The sequence below is a fragment of the Tamandua tetradactyla genome, chromosome 2, assembly GCF_023851605.1.
Source record: "Tamandua tetradactyla isolate mTamTet1 chromosome 2, mTamTet1.pri, whole genome shotgun sequence".
Lineage (NCBI taxonomy): Eukaryota > Metazoa > Chordata > Mammalia > Pilosa > Myrmecophagidae > Tamandua > Tamandua tetradactyla.
In genome coordinates, this window is record NC_135328.1 from 157,833,116 (window position 1) to 157,853,451 (window position 20,336).

A 20,336-nucleotide genomic window follows, 5' to 3' on the forward strand; every position below is an offset into this window, starting at 1 on the left:
CATGATGTCTTTAAGAGTCATCCATGTTGTAGCATGTATCAGAATTTCATTCCTTTTGGAGGTTGAATAATATTCCATCATATGGTTATATCACATTTTATTTATTCATTCATCTTATTGTGGATACTTGGATTGCTACCACCTTTTGGCTATTGTGAATGATGCCACTGTGAACATTGGTATACAAGTATCTGTTTGAGTCACAGGTTATTTTTTCAAAGTAGGCTAGAGCAGTGGTTCTCAAACTAGTGTGCATAAGAATCACCCAGAAGGCTTGTTCAAACACAGATTCCTACCCTAGAGATTCTGATTTTGTAAACTTTCCTTATTCCACTTTAAATCCATTGCTTTTACTACATGGGCTCCTCAGAATAGAATGGATGTGAGTGGGATACAGGCACTCTTGGCCCAAGTTGGGTCATGGTTTATATCTGCCAGAGCCATTAGGTGAAATATAAGCTGAACTTGGTCCCTGTGCCAGTTTGAAACAATTATGTACCTAAGCCATGTTTTAATCCTGATCCAATCTTGTAGAAGCAACCTATTGTTTCAAGCTGGAAACTGTGATTGGATTGTCTTCATGGATATGTGATACACCCAGCTTGGGTGTGACCTTTTGATTAGATTACTTCGAAGAAGATGTGACACATTTTGTGGGTGTGACCTTTTGATTAGACAGAGATGTGACTCTGCCCATTCAAGGTGGGTCTTGATTAGTTTGCTGGAGTCCTTTAAAAGGAGAAACATTTTGGAGGAAGCTCAGATGCTTGGACACAGTTGCTTCAGAGCCAACATGAGACCCATACGTTCAGAGATGCAGAAAGTAAATGCCCCTGGGGAAGCTGTTTGAAACCAGAGGCCAAATATCCCAGCAGATGCCAGCAAAGTGCCTTCCCAGCTGAGAGAGGTGTTCTGAACCCATCAGCCTTTCTTGAGTCAAGGTATCTTTCCCTGGGTGGATTAGTTTGGCCATTTTTACTGCCTTAGAACAGTAAACTTGCAACTTAATAAATTCCCATTTTAAAGGCCATTCCATTTCTAGTGTATTACATTCTGGCAGTTTTAACAAACCAAAACATTCCCCTATCACGTCACTGGCCCCGCATCCCTCTGCTTCTGGGATGTGCATCCTTACGGTGGAGAAGTGCATCTCTCTTCCAAGTTCTGTGAGGCCCTGCCCTGGTGAGCAATAAAGAGAAGAAATTCATTTGTAACCTAAAACCTTTGTATCTGGCCTGAAAACACATCTTTCTAATGGAAATTCTGACAGAGCACTAGATCTGCAAAGAACATTTTCTGTAAAATTGATGTCTGTGTAATTTGACTGCTGCTATCTGATTAAAGAGCAATTTAAAACCTCAAGATTCCTTGGAAGTTTCAAAGATTATTGAAAAGTAATTGGGTTTTATTGATTAAATAAGTTTTAATTTAATTAGAGAGCCACTGCATTTTTTTTTAGTCTTTTCCTTGGCAAATAAATTTAACTTATTTATAGACCAATTTTATCCCCCAAAATGTTATTTACATTTTTAAAAATCTAATATTTAATGACATGGATGACAATGGAATTTAATAGTAGACTCATTCCTTTACTAAATCATTATATCGAGTTCCTTCTCTTTCTATTTAAACTTCACTGGTAACTTGCTTCATAGAAAAGAAATAAAACTCAAAAGGTAGAGAACACTGTGGCTAAGAGCTTGGGCTCTGGAGTCCAACAAATTCTATTTGAATTCCAATCCTTCCACTTACTAGCTTTGGTAAATTTCTGAACCTCTTAACTATAAAAAGCATATAATAACACCCATCTAATAGGGTCATTGTGAAATCAAGTAAATTAACATTTGTACAATATGGGACAGTATCTGGCTAGTGATAATAATTGACATTATAACAATATATGTCTTTGCTATCGTTGTCATCATTATTAAGCCTCAGTTTTTTAATCTGTAAAATAGGTGCAACGGAAATAAAACATTAACATTTGGGTATTCAAAGCCTCTTTGCTTGTGGAGCTTTCTGATTAATTTGCTGCTAAAGAAATTTATGGCATAGCATGCTTGACATGCTCCATTATCATGCAGAATGGGGCATCTGATGATGAGAAAGCACTGGATTCACTTTGAGGGAGGTAGAGACTGACAGGGTAAGAAAAATAGATGCTGGAGGCGAGGGAGTCAATTGAGTATAGGGCCTGGTAGAAGAGCTTGCATAGCAGATGTTGGGAAACAGAGAGTATGCTACTTCTGGAGCAGCTTTGCTGGAAATAGGTATTGAGAATACCAGAGATAGGAAACAAAAATGTTAGGACTTTCACTTTGAGTTAAGAATGCACTTCCCCTTTGGTATTTTCTCTAGAGACTGCATTTTGGATTGCTTCCAGTTAATTTTTTCTATTTAACTTATATTTCTTTGAACACAACACTAAAGTCAGACTGTGCCATGAGGCAGTCATCTTTACTTTGTTTATATCTGAAACGGGACAGGATCTTCCCGATTTATACCTGCCAGAGCCCAATCAACAGGCCTTGAGTGAGGATGATAAAGAACTGAGGAGAGAGTAAGTGAGTAATTGATGTTGGCAACTATTTTTATTATTGTGCGTCTTACCCTGTAGCCTGGGGCTGCAAATAAAGGTCATGAAGAGGAGTATGAGCTATTCCCTGGCACTCTATGCCACAATAAAAACTCCATTATTCCACATTTAAATGGGGACACCAGCCACATTATTTGCTTTTAAAGTAGCCATCAATTCTGTGCCCTCTGATATCACATTGCAGAACAGTGCCGCCAGCATGAGGGAAATAAAGGAAAGTATTGGATCTAGAAAACAGAATATGACCTTGGCTCACCGGAGTCATTGAACCTCAGTTTCCCCATTAGCAAATGAGGGTGATGTCCAAGAGCCTTTCCTGTTTTATGTTTCTCCGGTCCCAAGAGTAGATAATCAGTAGGATTAATTTAGCTCTCACCACTGCAAGGGCCTGAGGGTTATCCAGAAGCATGAAAAAGGGGCCTTGATTTTAAAGAGCCCCATAATCTAGCTGAAAGAAAGGACGTGTGCATATTCACCTAGTAAAAGTCTGCCTAGGCTGTGCTCCAAATGCCCAGCCATTTTGTGACACTATTGAGCTGCTGTCAAGTAATACAAATAGAGGGTATGAATTTCGGAAATACCTTTTCTTAATGATTTGACCGCATCAAAACAAAACAAAACCCAACCAAGCAATAATATTATATAACTTTCCTTCGTATTGCCAGGTGGTACACTGAATGAATCCCATTTCCTTCAAGGAAAGGTTGAAGTTGATAGAAGGTCATAGAGACCCTCCTACACCAGGCATCCACCTTTCCCACTTCCTTGCTCTTCCTCAAATCTGAACTGATGCTCGCTCTTCCTTTGATCAACATGCTCCTCAGGCTGAGTGCTCACCACTCTTGTTTGACCCACATCAGATATGCTCTTCAGGCTGAACTTGCTAGAGGACCAGGCAGGGCATTAGTGAATCCAAAATAAAAGTTTTCCAAGTTGACCTGAAAACTCTGAAAACAACAGTGGCTCTACCCAGGTGTTCACGAATTCACAAGATGCTGAGTAGCAAGAAAAAAAAAGCACAACAAATATCCTCTGTGCTGATGACAAAGTGCCTTTCCTGAGAACTGCAGGAGTTCCTGGTTGTGTAGTGTTGTTTAATGATGAATGGAACTCACACTTCCTTGTAAAATAGCAAATTAAATTGTTGTAATGAATTATTTTTTGTTTATTAATGTCAAGGTTTGTTAACCCTCGATAACTCACTATGTTCCTAGTTCCTTGTATAAAATGAAATCCCACGTAATTATACCATTTGCCTGTAAGAACTGAAGAAAACACATGCACTCAGGGTCCGTTTTTGGCTCTTTGGGATATCCCTGGCATCTATCACTGGGCCAGGGACTCTACTTGGAGAATTAAAGATTTAAAGAATTGAGATATATAGATGCTTGTCGTGCAGACACTTTCAGTCCAGCAAGAGGCACTGGACAATTACACAATGGCCACAGCAGGTGGCAGGACTAGACAGTTGTCCTGAGACAGGTTAATTAACTCGTCCAAGGTCTCAACATGTGTGTGTTGTACCAAGGTCAAGAGGAGCTCATTAGCATCCGAAAACCATGGCTTCCAATCTGGGTGCTAATAGTATGGGCTGCTGCTCTGAGCCCCAGCTTTGTCCTGAGTTATCAGAAATAACAAAGCTACTTTATAGCTACTTTATCAGGTTGTGGGACTCAATTTGGATGGTGTGTGGAATGGACCTAGAGTGCCTAGCACTTTGCAGAGTAAATAAAGAGTACTGCATTTTAATGTTGATTTTTCTATCTCTTTGATTATTAATTAGTGAGGGTAAACATTTAAAAATATTAACCATTTGTATCTCTCCTCTTATGACCTTCCCTTCCTCATTTGTCTGTTGGCACCTTGGTTTTTAATTCGTACAGGTAAAGGACTGAGAGTTTTCCAGATGGGTTTAAATAAAGAGAGCTGAGGAGTGAATGTCTTTTTTTTTTCCCCATTGCCCTAATGTCTTCTCTCTCTCTTTCTCTCTCTCTCTCTCTCTTTCTCTCACTCTCTCTCTCCCCCACCCCACCCCAAGGAGTATTTTTCACTGGTTGATGCAGCCTCCTTTCCCTGCAATTGGCCTTGTTTCTTCCCTCAGAAAATTTCATCTGCTTTAAAGAATCAATCTTTAGAATAGCTGATTTCCCTCCTAGATTGCTACACCCACAGGTCTCACATGCATGATTTCCTTCTCTGTTGATTTAAGTTGAATTCCATCAGAATGACTGGATGTAACCAGTATTCCCTGAGAGGTTTTCTTTTGGTTGTGCATATACCTAACCAGCGTGCCCTGACCAGCCTTTGTGGAATTGCAGCTGACCTTCCTGGGAAAAATGCAAATGCCTAAGGGACTACTCAGATAAACCGCACATTCTTAAGATATTTCTGTCTCTTTTTCCCTTTTGCCTAGCTCTGATCTTGCCTGTCTTGGGCAGTTGATCATTTTTTCCATCATGGGGCAGAAGAGAACTGGGCCATAGAAGTTGGGGCTTCCTAGATTGTGGAAGGAATCAAACCTCCCCTCTATCAGATGAAATCTTAGAAAAAGTTCTTTGGATAAATGTGTTTGACCCATGGGGATTCTCTGGGTGGCTTGGTGGTAACAGGAAGGTGGCTATTAGCCTTGGGACAAATGTCTGAATGAGGCAGAGGGGTGGAGATACCCAATACCCCTGACCTGGCAAGAAGCCATGGAGCCATGGAGGGACCCCCAGAAAAAAGCACAGAGAAAGTGGTTGGAGCTTGCTGTGAAGGTGAGGTCACCTTCTGCCTAGACAGCACCCCTATTGAAGCATGCATTCTGGTATTTGTGTGTCTAGTGTATTCACCTGCAGGTATAATTCAGGCTATGAGGTTTAATGAAAAGAGCATTGGACCGGGAGGCAGAAAACAGGATTTGAGTGAGGCTCTGCTTTTTTTAGCTTTGTGATCATAGGAACAAACGCTCTTTCCTCATCTGGTAAATGGAGGATAATACTCCCCATTCTGCTTACCTCCCTGCTTGACTGTGCTGTTCAGATGAGATAATAATAGGTGTGAATGATTGAAAGTTATAAAGACACAAAAGACAGAAGTATTTTTTCTACTCTTAGAGATGTAGGCAGTTAGTGCAAGGCCTGTCCTGGCATCTCATGCAGAATGTGTATCACTGAAAGTACTACTTCACCCCAGAAGGAGGTAGGAAGAAGTCAAGGAAATTCCGGATTGCTCTGTGTGTGTGTATTCTAGCCTGGCATCAGAGCCCAGCTGATGAGTGGCATTGCAGTGGGCAGGGAGGAGGGGGTGGAAGGCAGGAGTTGTATTTCCCATCTTCGTTCTGCTGGTTTCTTAATCTGATGAGAGAAGACTGTTGGAAAAGTCACAGCGCTCCCTGCGTGTTTAAGGGAGTGTCTGGAGAGGTCACCCATATTTAAAGCCATAGATACTGTGAGTAAGTTAGTAAGTTAAGTTTCGCAAACTCAGTTGGGCATCTGATGCTGGTTGGGGAAGCAGACGCAAAGGCAGTAATTAGAATACGGGGTGATAAATGCTGCCACAGAGGGCAAACAGGAGCAGCAGTGGCTCCCAGGCCAGCCCCTTCACTGGGAGGGGAAGCCTGGGTGCAGGCTTGGAGGGCAGACAGGAATTGGCGGGGCAGAGAGAGGGAACCCTTTCCCTTGTTGAGTCTTGCAGAAAATGTGCAGCTCTGGAGGTAACGACTCTCACCTCTTTGTCTTTGATAAAGAAGAATTTATGCTTATCTTAGTCGTGTAGACCAGAGTGGGTGGTTGGAAAGTCGTGGGACCTTGGTTAAGTGAAGGGCTTTTTTTTTCACTCAGTTTTCTGGTGAAATGTTACATGCCACTGTAACTATTCTCTAGCCAGTTTGGAGGGCATGGTCAATGGTCATTTTAAATGGGTCAGAGAGGCAGTTTGCTTCATAGTATGTGTCTCATACAACCTGAGTTCAAGGTATATTTCTCATTATTTTTTGTTCTGACAGTTTGATCTGTGTACTCTGTTAACAGAGAAAAATACTTTTATCAGTTGAGAAAAGTGGATGTTGGTGTCCGATCGCCTCGTCCACCATCACGTTGTCCTGGGCCTTTCAGTAAGTCCCGTAACCTCCCTGGGCTTCTATTAGGAGAGCCATATCTTGGGCAAGATGCTCTCTCAAATCTTCCGAGGAAAATAAGGAACTTGGTCTGGCATAGTGAGAAGAACATGGAAGTCTACCTCAGGAGTTTTCATTGTTATCCAGATTTGCTCCCAGATGACCAAGAGAGGGGCACTTAGATTGCCTTTCATTTTCTTCACCTATTCAAGGGGGCTGCTCGTCCCTGGTCTGGCTGCTTAAGCACCGGTGTGAGGATAAATGTGGCACGTGATAGAGAGTGCTTTCCTAGTGTACCAGGCTTGGTGCAGGAGCATTTCAGGGTGACACTCAAAGCCGGCATTAATTTTAGTATGAATGACAGGAACCTGCCCAGAACTCCAGCCTTTAAAAGTATACAGTGGGAAATGATGAATATGCATCTATGTGATGATATTGGGAATTACTGATTGTATATGTAGAATGGAATGATTTCTAAATGTTGTGTTAGTTAATTTTTTAATTAATAAAAAAATAGTAAAAAAAATATATATATATATATACAGTGGGCGGGCAACGGTGGCTCAGTGGCAGAGTTCTCTTCCTCCATGCCAGAGACCCAGGTTCGATTCCAGGGGAGCCTGCCCATGAATTTAAAAAAAGCATATAGTCTGTGTCTGTGAAGGTCAGAGCTGCTTCTGACATATCTTAGTGATTGGGGCTTCACTTCCTAGGAGGCGTTGCTTGGCTGGAGCCCTGGGAGGTGAGGGGAACAGTGTCCCTATCATCCTTTTACTGAGCCTGCCTAAAGGAGCCTGGCTGCTTTCCTGGCCCCTTTTTGTTAGCTCCCACCCCTCTGTATCTCCTTCAGGTCTCCAGTGGCAGCGCTGGGTTTGCAGAGCTGGGAGCCTCTGTGCCCTGCCCCTGGCCACCTGCCTCTGCGGCAGCCGGTAAGCTGGACAGAGACTTCGCCGCGCCTGCCTGGGACACTGCCGAGACCTTCCTCTGCCCGCTGCTGCCTTCTCCCAGCTCCTCCACCCCGCCCTTCTCAAGTCACTGGTCCGTGCTGCAGTTAGAAACCTTGCCAGGAGCTCAAGCAACTGAATGGTATGTTTAGCAATTACAGCAGGTACTTTCTTGCTTTTTCCTTCGTGCCAGAATTTGGTGTGTTTTGGTGGTGAGGGCAGCAGACTGGTAGAGCAGCAAAGAAACAAGAGCTGCCAGGCTGGCCCTTGGAATCCATTGGGCATTGTTTCTGTCTCTGGGTTCTGTCATGATAGACTTCCATTCATTTAATGATTCAGGCAGTGGATTTCTCCACAGGGGGATTTGCATGGTATGGGACTCCAGAGAAGGAGCCCGGGAGGAAGTTTCAAAAGCAGAGACAGCAAGAAAGGGATGCACTTACAACTCCTAAAGAATTTGCTTTCTCATTAGGAGCAATTTCATTAATGAGTCAGGTCAGCTGCAGGGAGAAAGGAGGGAAAGCATAATGAGGTATGCCCTGCCCCAGATGAGCTCCCAGGTTTGGAGGAGTCGGGGAAGGAAGGCATGCACAGTTTGGGTATCTTTGGTAGAGGTGTGATAGCAGCTCTGGGAACAAACTTTCCAATTGAAGAATCTGAGCTTTCTTCCTCTTTCTGCATAACCCAGTATTAGCTTACTGAGCAGTGAATTCCTTTCTGACCCCACTCACCTATTCCCTGGAGCGAAAAGGAAATCAGCATTTGCTTTTCCAGCAAGGTCACAGATCACCTGACCAAGTCCTTTAACAGCTGGGAAGCAGACACAGTGCTGTGCTGAACCTCACTAGCTAGCAATCGGCTACAGTCCAGCGGCCCAAACCTTTCTTTCATGGGAGGGAGTAGTGTCCTCCTGGCTCCACGCAATGGCCGAGGAAGGATGCAAAGGGAAGGTAATGTGGTCACAGCTTTCCTCCCAACAGTTTTCTATTCTTCATGAAGCTCCAAATTCAGCTGCTGCAATGCAGACAAAAATGAAAGACACTTGCAGAAAAATGTGGGGATAGAGTTAATGAGATTGTGTTAATGTGTCATTTATTGAGCATGAGTTATTTCTTTGTTTACCAGGTCAGGGGTGGGGTGGGTTGAGCCTGCTGGAGGACTCAGTCAGTCTAGAGAATCTTTTTCAAGAGTGAATCTCACCTCTGCTGGTGTCTGGGCTTCAGAACTGTCACTGTTAAGTAGCTACAGTCAGATGCCTCCTGCTTCTCAGCATGGGGGACAATTACATTTGGAGGCTCAGGGTCCTGGAATCAGGAAATGGGAAGTTCTCATCCTCTTGGCAGGATCTGTCCGTGGTTTTGGTAATTTTTGTTTTTCTCTTGGAAAAAGTGCTCTGTCTTTGCAAGTAATAATGCTGGGATTGACAGGATTTCTGTTGGGTGTCCTATCTTGACAAATATTTGACTTTGTAAGGTTGAATTCTCGAAGAATTCTTGTGGCAATGAGGCTATGCTTTGAGCCAAGCTTTCTTTTCAAGGAAATCCAAGGTGCTATTTATTTTGGCATGCAGCCTGTTCTGAGATGAAACATGGCATTTTTATTATTGCAGAATGAAGAGAGATTTGAAGAGAACAAAAGTACAGAACCCGGTTTCAGTTTCAGGACTAAGTAAAGGAAGATCTCCTTATATTTGGCTTTGAGGTTAGAAATGAGAAATTGGCATCATAAAGGGTATAAATGTGAAGAGGGGGTCGAGGTGGCTATATACATCAGGAGTTGGGCTGACCTGGGGAAATCTGTCCTCCTGGACCCGGTGGTACTGTTTCTAAAGTGTTAGCAACAGATTCTTTGGTGTATTTTGAACAAAGTCTCAGCGCCCACCTCCTCCCTGCCCCATTCATTGGCTTTGGGAGGCAGTATGGGGAGGTGGAACCACACAAACTGTTTACCCTAATGAACTGGGTAACTTTGGATTGGCCACATAGTCTCTTTGTGTCTTAGTTTCCTCCTTTGTAATTTAGAAGTAAGACCTATTTCCCAGGATTGTTGGTGAGAGGTTGAAATAGGAAATTATACATAGTACCGGACTCAGACAGTAATTGCTTGGTACCTGCAGTTTCTTTCCCTGAGTTCTGTTTGAAAACATCATTTTGTTCACTTAAGAACCACAGGCTGAGTGTCACATGTTAAGGGATGGGGATAGAGGAGAGAGACATCAATGAGTCCTGCAGGATTTCTGACTGTCACAAGCTTATATTGAGTAGGGGAGAAGAGCCAGGGAAAGATAGAACTGCATATACTCAAAACATCTGGAATAAGATGAGCTAATAAGACACGTTGAGAAGTAATTGGAGATCCTTGCTTCTGGAATAGGACATAAACATATGAAAAGTCACATAACGCTGTCAGGTATTATAAAGTTTTGAACACTGGGGGTACAATTTAACAGAATGCATAATAAGTTGCATTATGTCAAAGCGTTAAATGCCCCAGAGAGCTGTGAAATTCCACCTTAAAAGGGAATTCCATCCAACAAAGCTGTTTTCACATTCTGTTGTGTTATGAACAGAGTAGCACATGCTGATGTGGTAATTATTCTTTGATTTCACTCACCTAACCACATTAAGCATTCACTTACTCCAAGGAAACCCCCTCAGACTCTAAGATATCTGCCACAGGACCAGGGACAAAAGTGGAGAAGGGTAGGGGAAGATGGGGCGGGGGGGAGATAGAAGAGTTCATTTTTAAAATTTCTGCACATAGAGCTCTTTAGATTAAAGCTTGCTGAGCCCTCTTCTTCAGAGGCAGCAGTCTGCTCCATTTAATTTCCAGACTCTGTGTTCTTGGAATGATTAATTTTAGCAAAATTCAAGTTTAAGAGAAACGTTAGAGGTCTCTGCAGAGGTTTTTTTTAATGAAATTTTATCTGAAATGTGCTGAATAATTACTTGAAAGAGTATAATCTAACATATGAAGGAAAGAAATCCACATGCTGACTAAAGGCAGTGGATGTGACTGAATTATCCAAAGAGATGATGAGACTTTGCATCCAAAAAGCCCGTCTGCATTCAGGCAGTGTCCTTTTCCTCAGGAGGGGCCTTGCTGCTTGCTGTCCAGCCTTGGAGAAGCCGAATTCTCCTTTGGCTCCAGAGAACGCACTAGAGAACAGTTCCCTTTCTCTGAGTCCAGAAAGTTCTTCACACACACTGTGGGAAGAGCAGAAAAGCGCTAGTCAGGAACATTTCTCCTCACAAAGAATACCGGGAATCAGCCATAGCAGCAATGAACTCAGGTGTTTGTTTACAAGTCACTTCTGTTCCCAACACTGTGCACGAAACATCCCTTTCTCGATTGGAAGATGTGGGTCCTTCTCTCAAGTCTAACTGGAGAGACAAAAAGCACATGCCTGAAACATAATGAATAATTAAAGGCCATGCATGAAGCAATTAGGGAATAATTAATTGAATGCTGAGCAGAGTAGAACTGACTTAATTTTTCAGAAAGAAAGTTCTCTTTGGGTTCAGGTAATGCTCCTTAGGATGGGGGATTTTAAACTCGGTCTTGAAGGATGAGGGAGCAGTGGGGGTTGAGGGGGAGGGATTAAATAAATAGGTTAGGAAAGCTGGGGGCCAACAGGACGAAGAATTGTTGAGGAGACGGGCCACAGAATAGGAGCGAGAGAGAGAGCTGTGGGGTTGCACGGGTGGTTCGGTGGTAGAATGCTCGCCTGCCATGTGGGAGACTTGGGTTCGATTCCTGGCCCATGCACCACCCTCCCCACCCCCACCCCCCAAAAAAAGAGAGAGAGAGCTGTGAATAATAGCTGCAACAGCTAACACTTAGAGAGCACTAGTAGACACTGTTTCAAGTGCTTTATGTAGGTCACATTCATTCATCTTCTACAGGACCTGATAGAATAAGTACTGCTATTATTACCACCCCTCTCTGTATCTTACAGGTGAGTAAACTGAGGCACCATGAGGTTAAATACCTCCCTCCAAGCCATACAACTAGTGAGTGGCAGTGATTTGAACCCAGGCATTAGGGCTCCAGCATCCTTGCTCTATGCAGCCTCTCAGTGAGAGCCCAGAACTTAAAAGAGTCAGTGAGACCTGAGGGCAAATTTGGCCCCAGCACTTGGTTGTTAGGTGACCTTGGGCAGGCTTGTAAACTTTCTCAGGTTCAGTCTCCCTCTCTGAAAAATGGGGATGGTAATCCTTTTTGGGTTGCTGTGGGGATTAAATGAGATAATGCATGTTATGCTAAGTGCCCAGGCTCCACCATGTTGTGGTACAGTAATATTGTGGGGTGAGCCGGGACGAGGGATGGGTGGGGGTCGGAGGGGGCAGACAGAAGGGAGGAGAGAGGATGTGATGATGGAGAGACAGGCTGGGGGAGGGGGTGTTTAAACTTCTGAGAACAGAGGCTGCAGAGGGGGAGGCTTCATGCCCCCACGAAGCCCCCCTCCATGCCTGGGTGAAGGCAGCCTCCGCCAGGAACCTCAAAACTTAAGACACCACCGCTGGCACCAATTTGTAATGCAGTGTAAGAGGCATTTTAAAAACACCCTTTTTGCATTAAACACAACTCGAAGCAGATTCCAAATTGACTTTTGACTTTCAAGCTGCCAACTGCCATCTGACCGAGGAGGAAGGAAGAGCTGTTCCTGCAGCTGTGTCCTCACAAGCTTTTCTCCCTCAGGCTTCACCTTGATGCTGCGAGCAGGACACCCACTTCTGCCTAGAAAACATCTCTTTGCAACACTACTTTGGTCAAGGACGACCCTCCTTGGCCCCAGATTAGAATCTTCCACACCTCTCTCTCCATTGTCTGCCTCCAAGACCATACACGCTCTCAGTATCTTGTCCTGGACTTCTCCTCTGCTTCATCTATGGGCTTCCACCAAAACTTGTGTGTGTCAGAATGCTCTATGCCTTTGCTAGGTTTTAGCTGCCTGGAAGGCAGGTCCCTATGCTGGATCTCTTCTGGGCTTTTAGAAACCTGCCTGCCTGTTAGGGCTTCCTCAGACCTGCATGGAAAATGCCCCACCCCAGCAGCTATATGGAAAATAGCTTGGAGGAGCTGGCTGGTAGGAGTTTCTCTGCTTTCAGACACTCTTCTGCTGGGCAGGAAACAGGACAGTGGCTCCAGAAGCAATTGCAGCATTCACAGCAAAAGGTTATACTAAGTTTCTGTTAGGCCAACCTTAGAATTTCTCTCTTCATTGGAAGCCCTAATATTTTTCCAGTCCTCTTCTCTAGTTTGCTTATTTGTTCCCTTTTTTTACTCTTTGGTTGCTGCGGTCTATCCCTTTTCCTCCTTCACTCCCAGTTTCCCCTTTCCCTTACTTGCCCTTGGTCCACTGTGCTGGTCTGGAGTTTATTGTCAAGCACACTGGAATTCCTAAAGCAACCCTGCTTCATTGCTGGGTGTCACAAATCATTCATTATTCTGGTGTATGGAGTTACAATCATAAAAAACCAATTTCCTGGGTGATTTATTTTGCAACTGGAGCAGGAGCTGGGTTGTTTACCATTACAAAAAAAAAAAAAAAATCCTGGGGATAGATGAAAACTTTGGGGGAAATTTATGGTCACACCCCAGGGTACACTAATTCAGCAAAAGAACAATATTCTGCTTGAACAGTTACTGATGTCTTCTGGCCACCTGGGTTAATCTTCCCTTGCTCTGCCCATAGTTAGAAATTACCGCTAGGTTTTGGCTCCCTGTCAGAACTTGAATTATCTCCCCTTCGTCTTGATTTAATTGGGTTGTTACATGTCAGTTACAGGTACCAAGATTCAGTTTTTTCATAAAATGAATTATAATTCTCTTAGCAGAATAAGGAAAAGTAGATTTCAGGTCTTGATTCTCTGGAAATGCACTATGCTGGCTCACAGAAGCCCTGGGTTCTACTCCAGCTCCTTCACTAATATGCTGAGAGGACTTGGATAAAGCACTTAACTTCTGAGCCTCAGTTTCCTCATCTGCCAAAGTGAGGGGAAAGGGCCAAGTGCATCCTCTTGCTAACATTCCATGAAGACATATCCAGCATTGGGCTCTAGGAATACACACAGGATTTTATTCTTCCTCTTTGGAGGGCTGTGAGTTCATGGACATCCCTGGAAAGAAGACAAGGATAGGTTTTACTTTCCTGGGTGCTGTGTTTCTTCGATACTTATTCTAACTCTGATAACCCTGCCTGTACTATTCTATCGTTCTTTGTTTCAGAAAGCTCCAATCAATTTCACAGACTTATCAGATGAAGAGTGTCTGAGAGAGGGACGGTCAGCATTCCCTACAATGGAGAAGACAGATGGTAAGCAGGCTGCTTCTTATTCCATGACTTAAAGGAAGCACTCAGGTTAGAAAGGGATTGTTACCATAAATTCTAGAAATAGAATTCTAGGGAGGCCTAGAAGACATTCCCTAAACAGGAAGTACTGGGAGGCCCAAAGCACGCACTTCAGGTGTAAACAATAAAAGGCAACAGAGAATGAGAATGAAGCCTTATGTTTACATTGAATGGTACTGTCTTCAGAGTGGTTTTTCATCCCAGCCAAGCACCAAGAAAGAGGCAAGGTTGTTCTCAGTCATTTCTCTTTTTATAGAAGAGGAAGTTGAGGTCCAAGAAAGAAGCACAATATGGTAAAAGAGCCTCTGTTCATACCTGCGTGACTAAGCAAGTCATTTCATCTTCAAGCCTCTGTCCTTGCAAGTATCAGCTAGCTTTGCTGCATAACAAGCCTCCCCCAAAATGTAGTGACTTAAAATAGCAGACATGTGTAGTTTCTCATAAGAGTCTGTGGGTCATCTGGGACATTATTCTGGTCTGAGCCAGCTTGGCTGAACTTTTCTGGGTTTGCTCACATGTCTGTGGTCTTCTGCGTGGCTTGTCTGGGGCTGGATGGTTGAGAATGGCCACTCTCATATGCCCGGTGGTTGACTCAAAGTCATCTGGGGCATTGGCAAAGATTTAGCCGTATGTCCGTCATCATCCATCAGGCTAGCTGGGGCTTGTTCACATGGTGACAAAGGGTACCAAGCACAATAAGAGCAGACAAACTCTAATGTATATACGATTTTCAAGTGTCTGCATCTGTCACATTTCTGTTGACCCACCAGATCGAACCCAGAGTCAGAGTGGGAGAGGAGTACCTGAGGGTAGAGTATCATTGTGGCTATTTTTGCAAAACTGTTTACTACAGTTTTTATATCTGTAAAAAAAACCCTCATAAGACTGATAAGAACTACATGAAATAATGCAAGTAAAGTTTTTAAGTAATAACCATCTAGCACAATGGCTGACTCAATGAAGGCTTCCTACTTACCCTCCCCAGGAAACTTGCTGAAGGTCATAGACTCGCCCCCAGTCTCCTAAGATGCTTTTTCCAGCTCACCAAATGTCAGGAAAATGGAGAGCCTATAATCCTCCTTGAATCACATGACCCTTCTCTGGAAAGGATTTAAGGACCAGATATCAGCTCCAGGCCCTGCTTCTTCCTTTTTTCCAAATGCAGTTACTATATATTTTAAGATTCTGCTCTCCCCCCAGGGAGCTGTCGTTTCAGTACATCCCTGGAAGTGGTCCCACAGAACACCAGCTAATTCCTTCAGTGCCCCAGGGGCCTGTCATCCCCGCCTGCCTCATTTGTCCCTAGTCAGCATCCTCAGCATTGCTGCACTCCTCAGGTGACTGCCACGGCAGCTCAGAAAAGCCAGCCCTCCCTTCAGTCGCACATTTCTCCCAAAATAAAAACAGAAGAGGGAAAAGTCTCCAGTGCTGTCTTGGCCTTTTGAAGAGGCTTATTTTATTCCTCTTCTTTCTAGTTTTATTTTTGGCCACTTTCTCTCTAGTTGCTGTTTTTCCCATTTCTTTCAGAAATTGAGTACAGACTTCTGAGCTTTCCTTCCTCACTTCAGATGCCCCTAATGGGTTCACTCACCTGCCACACCAAACTATGCCCCTCAATACGATTACTGTGGCACGTCCCTCCTCACCTTGTCCTCTTCTAATCCCGCCTCTTCAGGTTTGTAGCTCTTTAAAGTAGTGGCTGTGTTTGTAGATTCTTTCCATGGGTCTATCAATCTGTTGTGCTTTCATGGTGAGCCCCTGTATGAATTCTGGGTAGCTCTGAGGGTCCCGTGTCTTACTTCTTTCTTCTCCCCTGACTCATTATCCCAGGTTCTCCCAAATTATTTTTCTGGACTCTCATTCCCTCTTGAGACTGTAGTCCTAACAAAGAGTCACATAGTCCAGGGACAGGGCATATTCTCTGTGAATCGTCCCATGCCCCACTCAGAAGCAACCCAGACATGCCTTTAGATACCTTTGCTGAGTACCAACTCCATGCCCTAGGTATTCTTTTTTTTTTTTTTTTTGCATGGGCAGGCACTGGGATCATGGCAGGCAAGAACTCTGCCTGTTGAGTCACCATGGCCCACCCACAACACTGTACCCCATAGGTATTCTTATTTCCACTTTACCAATGAAGAATTTGAGGCATAGGAAATTAAACAATTTGCCCAGGGTCACACAGGTAGGAGTTGACAGCCACTTTGGCCATGTGTTGGTTAATCTGATCTGAACTTCATTTTGAGCAAAGACAGTCCACCTAGTGGTTTCTGGCCCTGGCCCAATGCCTGGAATTCTGAGCTACTGCACACCTGTCACCAGGTGGAATTAACATGAGCAGAGCTTAATGCGAGCACAGGTCTCCCAGCATATCTGGCCAAGCTCCCTCATTCAAGGTACAGCATTCCTCTCTCACTGAGAGGGACAGAAGGGACGTAGAATTGTGGGGGACAGGCAGAGCAGTTCAATGGGGTGGGGGTATGGATGTGTTACCCCATAGCACTAGGTTACTAAAACACTTATTAAACCTGTCATCCTGGATAGCTGCTTAGTTTCACAGACTACTTTGGTTCCCTCATCTCCCTTGTGGAAGATTTTGTCCTTGAAACTGCTGTTTTCACTTTGATGCTATTATTGCATTTGTGCTCTGGACCTACTCCCGGAGGCCGCCACGTAAATCAGCACATTTCTGTGGAATTGAGACAATAAGCAGATAAATAATGCAGCCTTTCCTTTAGAATCGTTCTTTGCCTTCTGGGTCATAAATCTGTTCTCTACTTAACTTTAGACAAATATCTTCTCTTTGAATTGCCTTGTCCTTGTAATCCTGGAGACTTCTGGATGAGCCAGAAGGTCTAGGAGTATAGCAGGGTGCAACTTAGAAAACTGATACGTGGAGAGCAATGAAAGATATTGTTCTTATTTACTGAAACCACTAGTGTGTCTCATTTGGGAAAAACAGAGTAGTAAAAAAATACATGGGTGAATGGGAACTTATTTGAAGGTTTTTGGGTGCTGGAGGAGTGTTTCCTCCTTATCTGTCTGAAGTCCTGGTATCTTCTGCAGAAGCTGTGGAATCCAACAAGGACCCATCAACACCAAGCCGCTGCTGTGGCTGTGGCTATAGCATAAGAGCCCACAAGCCTTGTGGCTTTGTTTAGTTTTGATAGTCATTAGTCTCTTTTGGATCAGTATTTATGAGCTCAGCCTTTGTGTGTCTAGTTGGCTTCATTTAGTTCTTTGGACAAAACAGCAGATCCCTAAGCACAGAGGACCTCCTGATGAGTTGTAGTATTAACCACAAGGAGAGATCAGGCAGGCAAGTGGGAAGAGCTCAGCTCCAATCCATCAACACCCTAACAGTAAAACTAGCCCAAATTGCGCCTTAGGTTTGATAATACCATCATTTTTGCATCTTTTCTTATTCCTGTCCCTGTCCCCTCATTGCCTTTAACTTTTCTCACCCCAATCTTGGCAGCCATCTCCCAACTGGTCTTCAGGCTTCTGGCTTTTCCTTCCTCTAATCCACTTCAAGAGGGCTGTTACTGAAACCACACATTTGACCAAGTCACTTTCTTACTTAAAACCATTCAATTTTCTCTCCTGTTACCTAGAGAGTAAAGTCTAAGCTTGTTAAGCCTGATACAAGTTGCTCCATGATTTGGCTCTTGATTACCTTTAAATTTTATCTTTCTTTACTCCCTACCCTTCTCTACTGCACTTTAAGTTTTAGCCATGTGAACTGATCTTACAGAGTCCTGAGATACTGCACAGTTCTACACCGCCATGCTTCTGTACCTTCTCTGACATATATCTAGAATGCTTGTTCTGATCATCTATTACTGAATAACAAATGGCCCAAAACTTAGTTGCCTAAAACAATAACTTATTAGTAACACATTTCTGAGAGTTGACAGGCTCAGCTGAGTGGTGGTCACTTGCTGAAGTCAGATGTTGGCTGAGGCTGGAGTCATCTGAGTTCTCCCTTACTCCTGCTTGGCACCTAGGCTAGGATGGCTGGAACAGCTGGGGACTGCTAGGCATCTCTCTCCCCTCTCCACATGACTTCTTAGGGCTAGCTTGGGCTTCCTCATAGCATAGAAGTCTCAGGGAATTTGGATGTCTTCTTCAACTCCCACAGAATTGCATTCCTACAGACCCAGATAAAAACTACAAGGCAGCCTGTGACCTCATCTTGGAAGTCCATTGGCATCATTTCCATCATATTTTTTTGGTCAGAGCAGTCACAGGTGAGGCCAGATTCAAATGGGTAGAGAAATGGACTCTGCCTCTCAATATAGGATTAGCTTGCTTCTCTAGAGAGGGAAGGAATTGATGGTGGCCATCCTGGAGATAAACTGCCACCCTGTCTTTCATCCTCTTATTCACCTGGCAAATTCCATTTTTTTCCTCTGAAGCCTAGGTCATTTGTCACTTTTGTATAGTCATGCCTCTTCTACCCAGGCAGAGTTAACCTCCAAGTCCAAGTGAATAATTCTGTAGAAACTGAAAATAACTCAGAAAAGAAGACTGTACTTTGTGCATGCATTTGCTACCATCCTCATCATACTGCATTTCAAGTCTCTTCTACTTGATCATAAATTCTTTGAGGGTGGAAGCTGTACATGATTCACCTCTCTGTCCTTGGGATCTAGTTTAGCCACTGACACATAAGTGCACAATAACTAGTGGTTAGGTAACTGAATCAAATTACTGCTATTTTATAATTTTGTACTTAGGACCTGCTGCCCTTGGAACCAAGCAATCAATCAGTCACAGAGAACGTGTTGAGTACCTCCTGCAGGCGCAGCAGTGAGGCATAGGGAGTTGGTTTCCATTATGGGCCTCGGTTCTCTACATTTTGTGCTTCCACACAGATAATACTTAAAATATTGAGCATGTATTGAAAGTTCTAGGGGTTGTTCTAAGCACTTTATGTGCATTAATTAATTAGTCCTCACAATAACCTTATATGGTAAGCTCCTATTACTATTCTCATTTTTCATATGGTGAAACACAGAGAGGCTAAGTAATTTCCCCAAGGTCACAGAGCTAGAAAGTGGCAGAGCTGGGATATAACCCAAGTTCAAGGGCCGCTAGTCTTAATCTTTATGCTCACCACTAATTTCCTCTCCTGAACACATTTTTGGAGCATCTTTAGTGGCCTGTCACAGAAGTAATGAGGTATATCATGGGAGGAATGTCAAAGGAACAAGTCTATTTAGCCTGCAGAAGAGGCTACTTGAAGTCAAATTCCTGTGGATTCAAATAGTCAGTGGACTGACTTGTTCTCAATGTCCTCTGCTGGAGTCAATAAATGCATGCTGCCAGAAGATGAGTGGTGTAATGGGGAGCATTCTCATCAAGATAACCTCAGATAATTTGGGCTGCTTTGAAAAGTCACTTGCTCTACATCTCTTGGAGGATAAATGCCTATGTCCCTCTCAACATAATTGACCCTTTTTGCTCACCACTTTCTTCCAGTCTGTGAAAAATGTGATAATTCCCCTAATGTTGGTAAATACAAGCCATGGTTACCTGATTTTTTTTTTTACATATTACCTGAATTTTAATTCAGATATTATGCTGATTTTTCTATATATCTATTTCCAAGTTAAAGGAACTCCTATATTATTGATAATCGATTATTGATAATAATCACCTTTGATCATTATCAAACATTTATTTCAGATTTTCTTTTAATTTGGTTAGACTACCTAGTTTCCTGACTAGGATAAACCCATTCACCCATTCATGCAACATAGTTTAATATGTAGAAAGCGCTCTCTAATATTTAAACACTAAAGAGTGTTAGCATCTAAAAGAAGTAGAATAATAATGTCTTTATATCTCAGAAAAACTTAATATTTCAAACTTGCTTCCTCTACTTACCAATGAAGAAAACCACCTCCACTAGAAACTGTCACTGCAAATTTTCAATTACCCAGAAGGTGCAAAAGGGAAAAAACATACTTTGCAAAAAGTCTTGAGAGAGTAGCTATGATCAATACATAGTCACTATAATTTTCATGTCTTATTATTTGGGAAACATAAAAATATGCAACTGAAGATTTATACTAGGGATGTATATTCCACCTCTCTCTCTGGCTAGAAATTGAAGTGTCCCATGGTCTCCTCTAAGCCTTCTCAAGAACAGTTGCTCTAAATTCTTCACTCACGCATCTCTTTTTAGCAGAGATGAATGTTGTTTGCACATAATGTTTCTTATTTCCTCACTCAATTCACTTACTTTTCCTAAGCCAGGCCCTTGATGATCTTGGATAGACAGCCAGAGACTATCGCCAACCGTGTACTGAGTGGATGTGACTACTTTCACTGCTGTCA

The 20,336-nt window shown here is 43.2% G+C and overlaps 1 protein-coding gene and 1 long non-coding RNA gene across 5 annotated transcripts in view; one reads left to right on the forward strand and one right to left on the reverse strand.

Annotated features, from left to right (window-relative positions):
* The window catches only part of KANK4 (KN motif and ankyrin repeat domains 4), a 78,113-nt gene that overhangs the window by 23,569 nt on the left and 34,208 nt on the right, over positions 1-20,336 (forward strand). Inside the window, exons 2-3 of one of the 4 annotated variants that reach the window (XM_077149455.1) lie at positions 7,543-7,778; positions 13,868-13,955. In XM_077149455.1, the coding sequence (XP_077005570.1) occupies positions 7,776-7,778; positions 13,868-13,955 (91 nt within the window). In that variant the 5' untranslated portion in view covers positions 7,543-7,775. Of the gene's footprint in view, positions 1-7,542; positions 7,779-8,380; positions 8,587-9,189; positions 9,338-13,867; positions 13,956-20,336 lie in introns of those variants that run through there. The other 3 variants (XM_077149454.1, XM_077149458.1, XM_077149456.1) reach the window with 3 other exon arrangements.
* LOC143674136 (uncharacterized) overlaps positions 13,614-20,336 on the reverse strand; it is a 37,793-nt gene continuing 31,070 nt past the window's right edge. The window contains exon 3 of the long non-coding RNA XR_013170880.1: positions 13,614-13,758. This is a non-coding gene — a long non-coding RNA (uncharacterized LOC143674136). The remainder of the gene's footprint in view (positions 13,759-20,336) is intronic.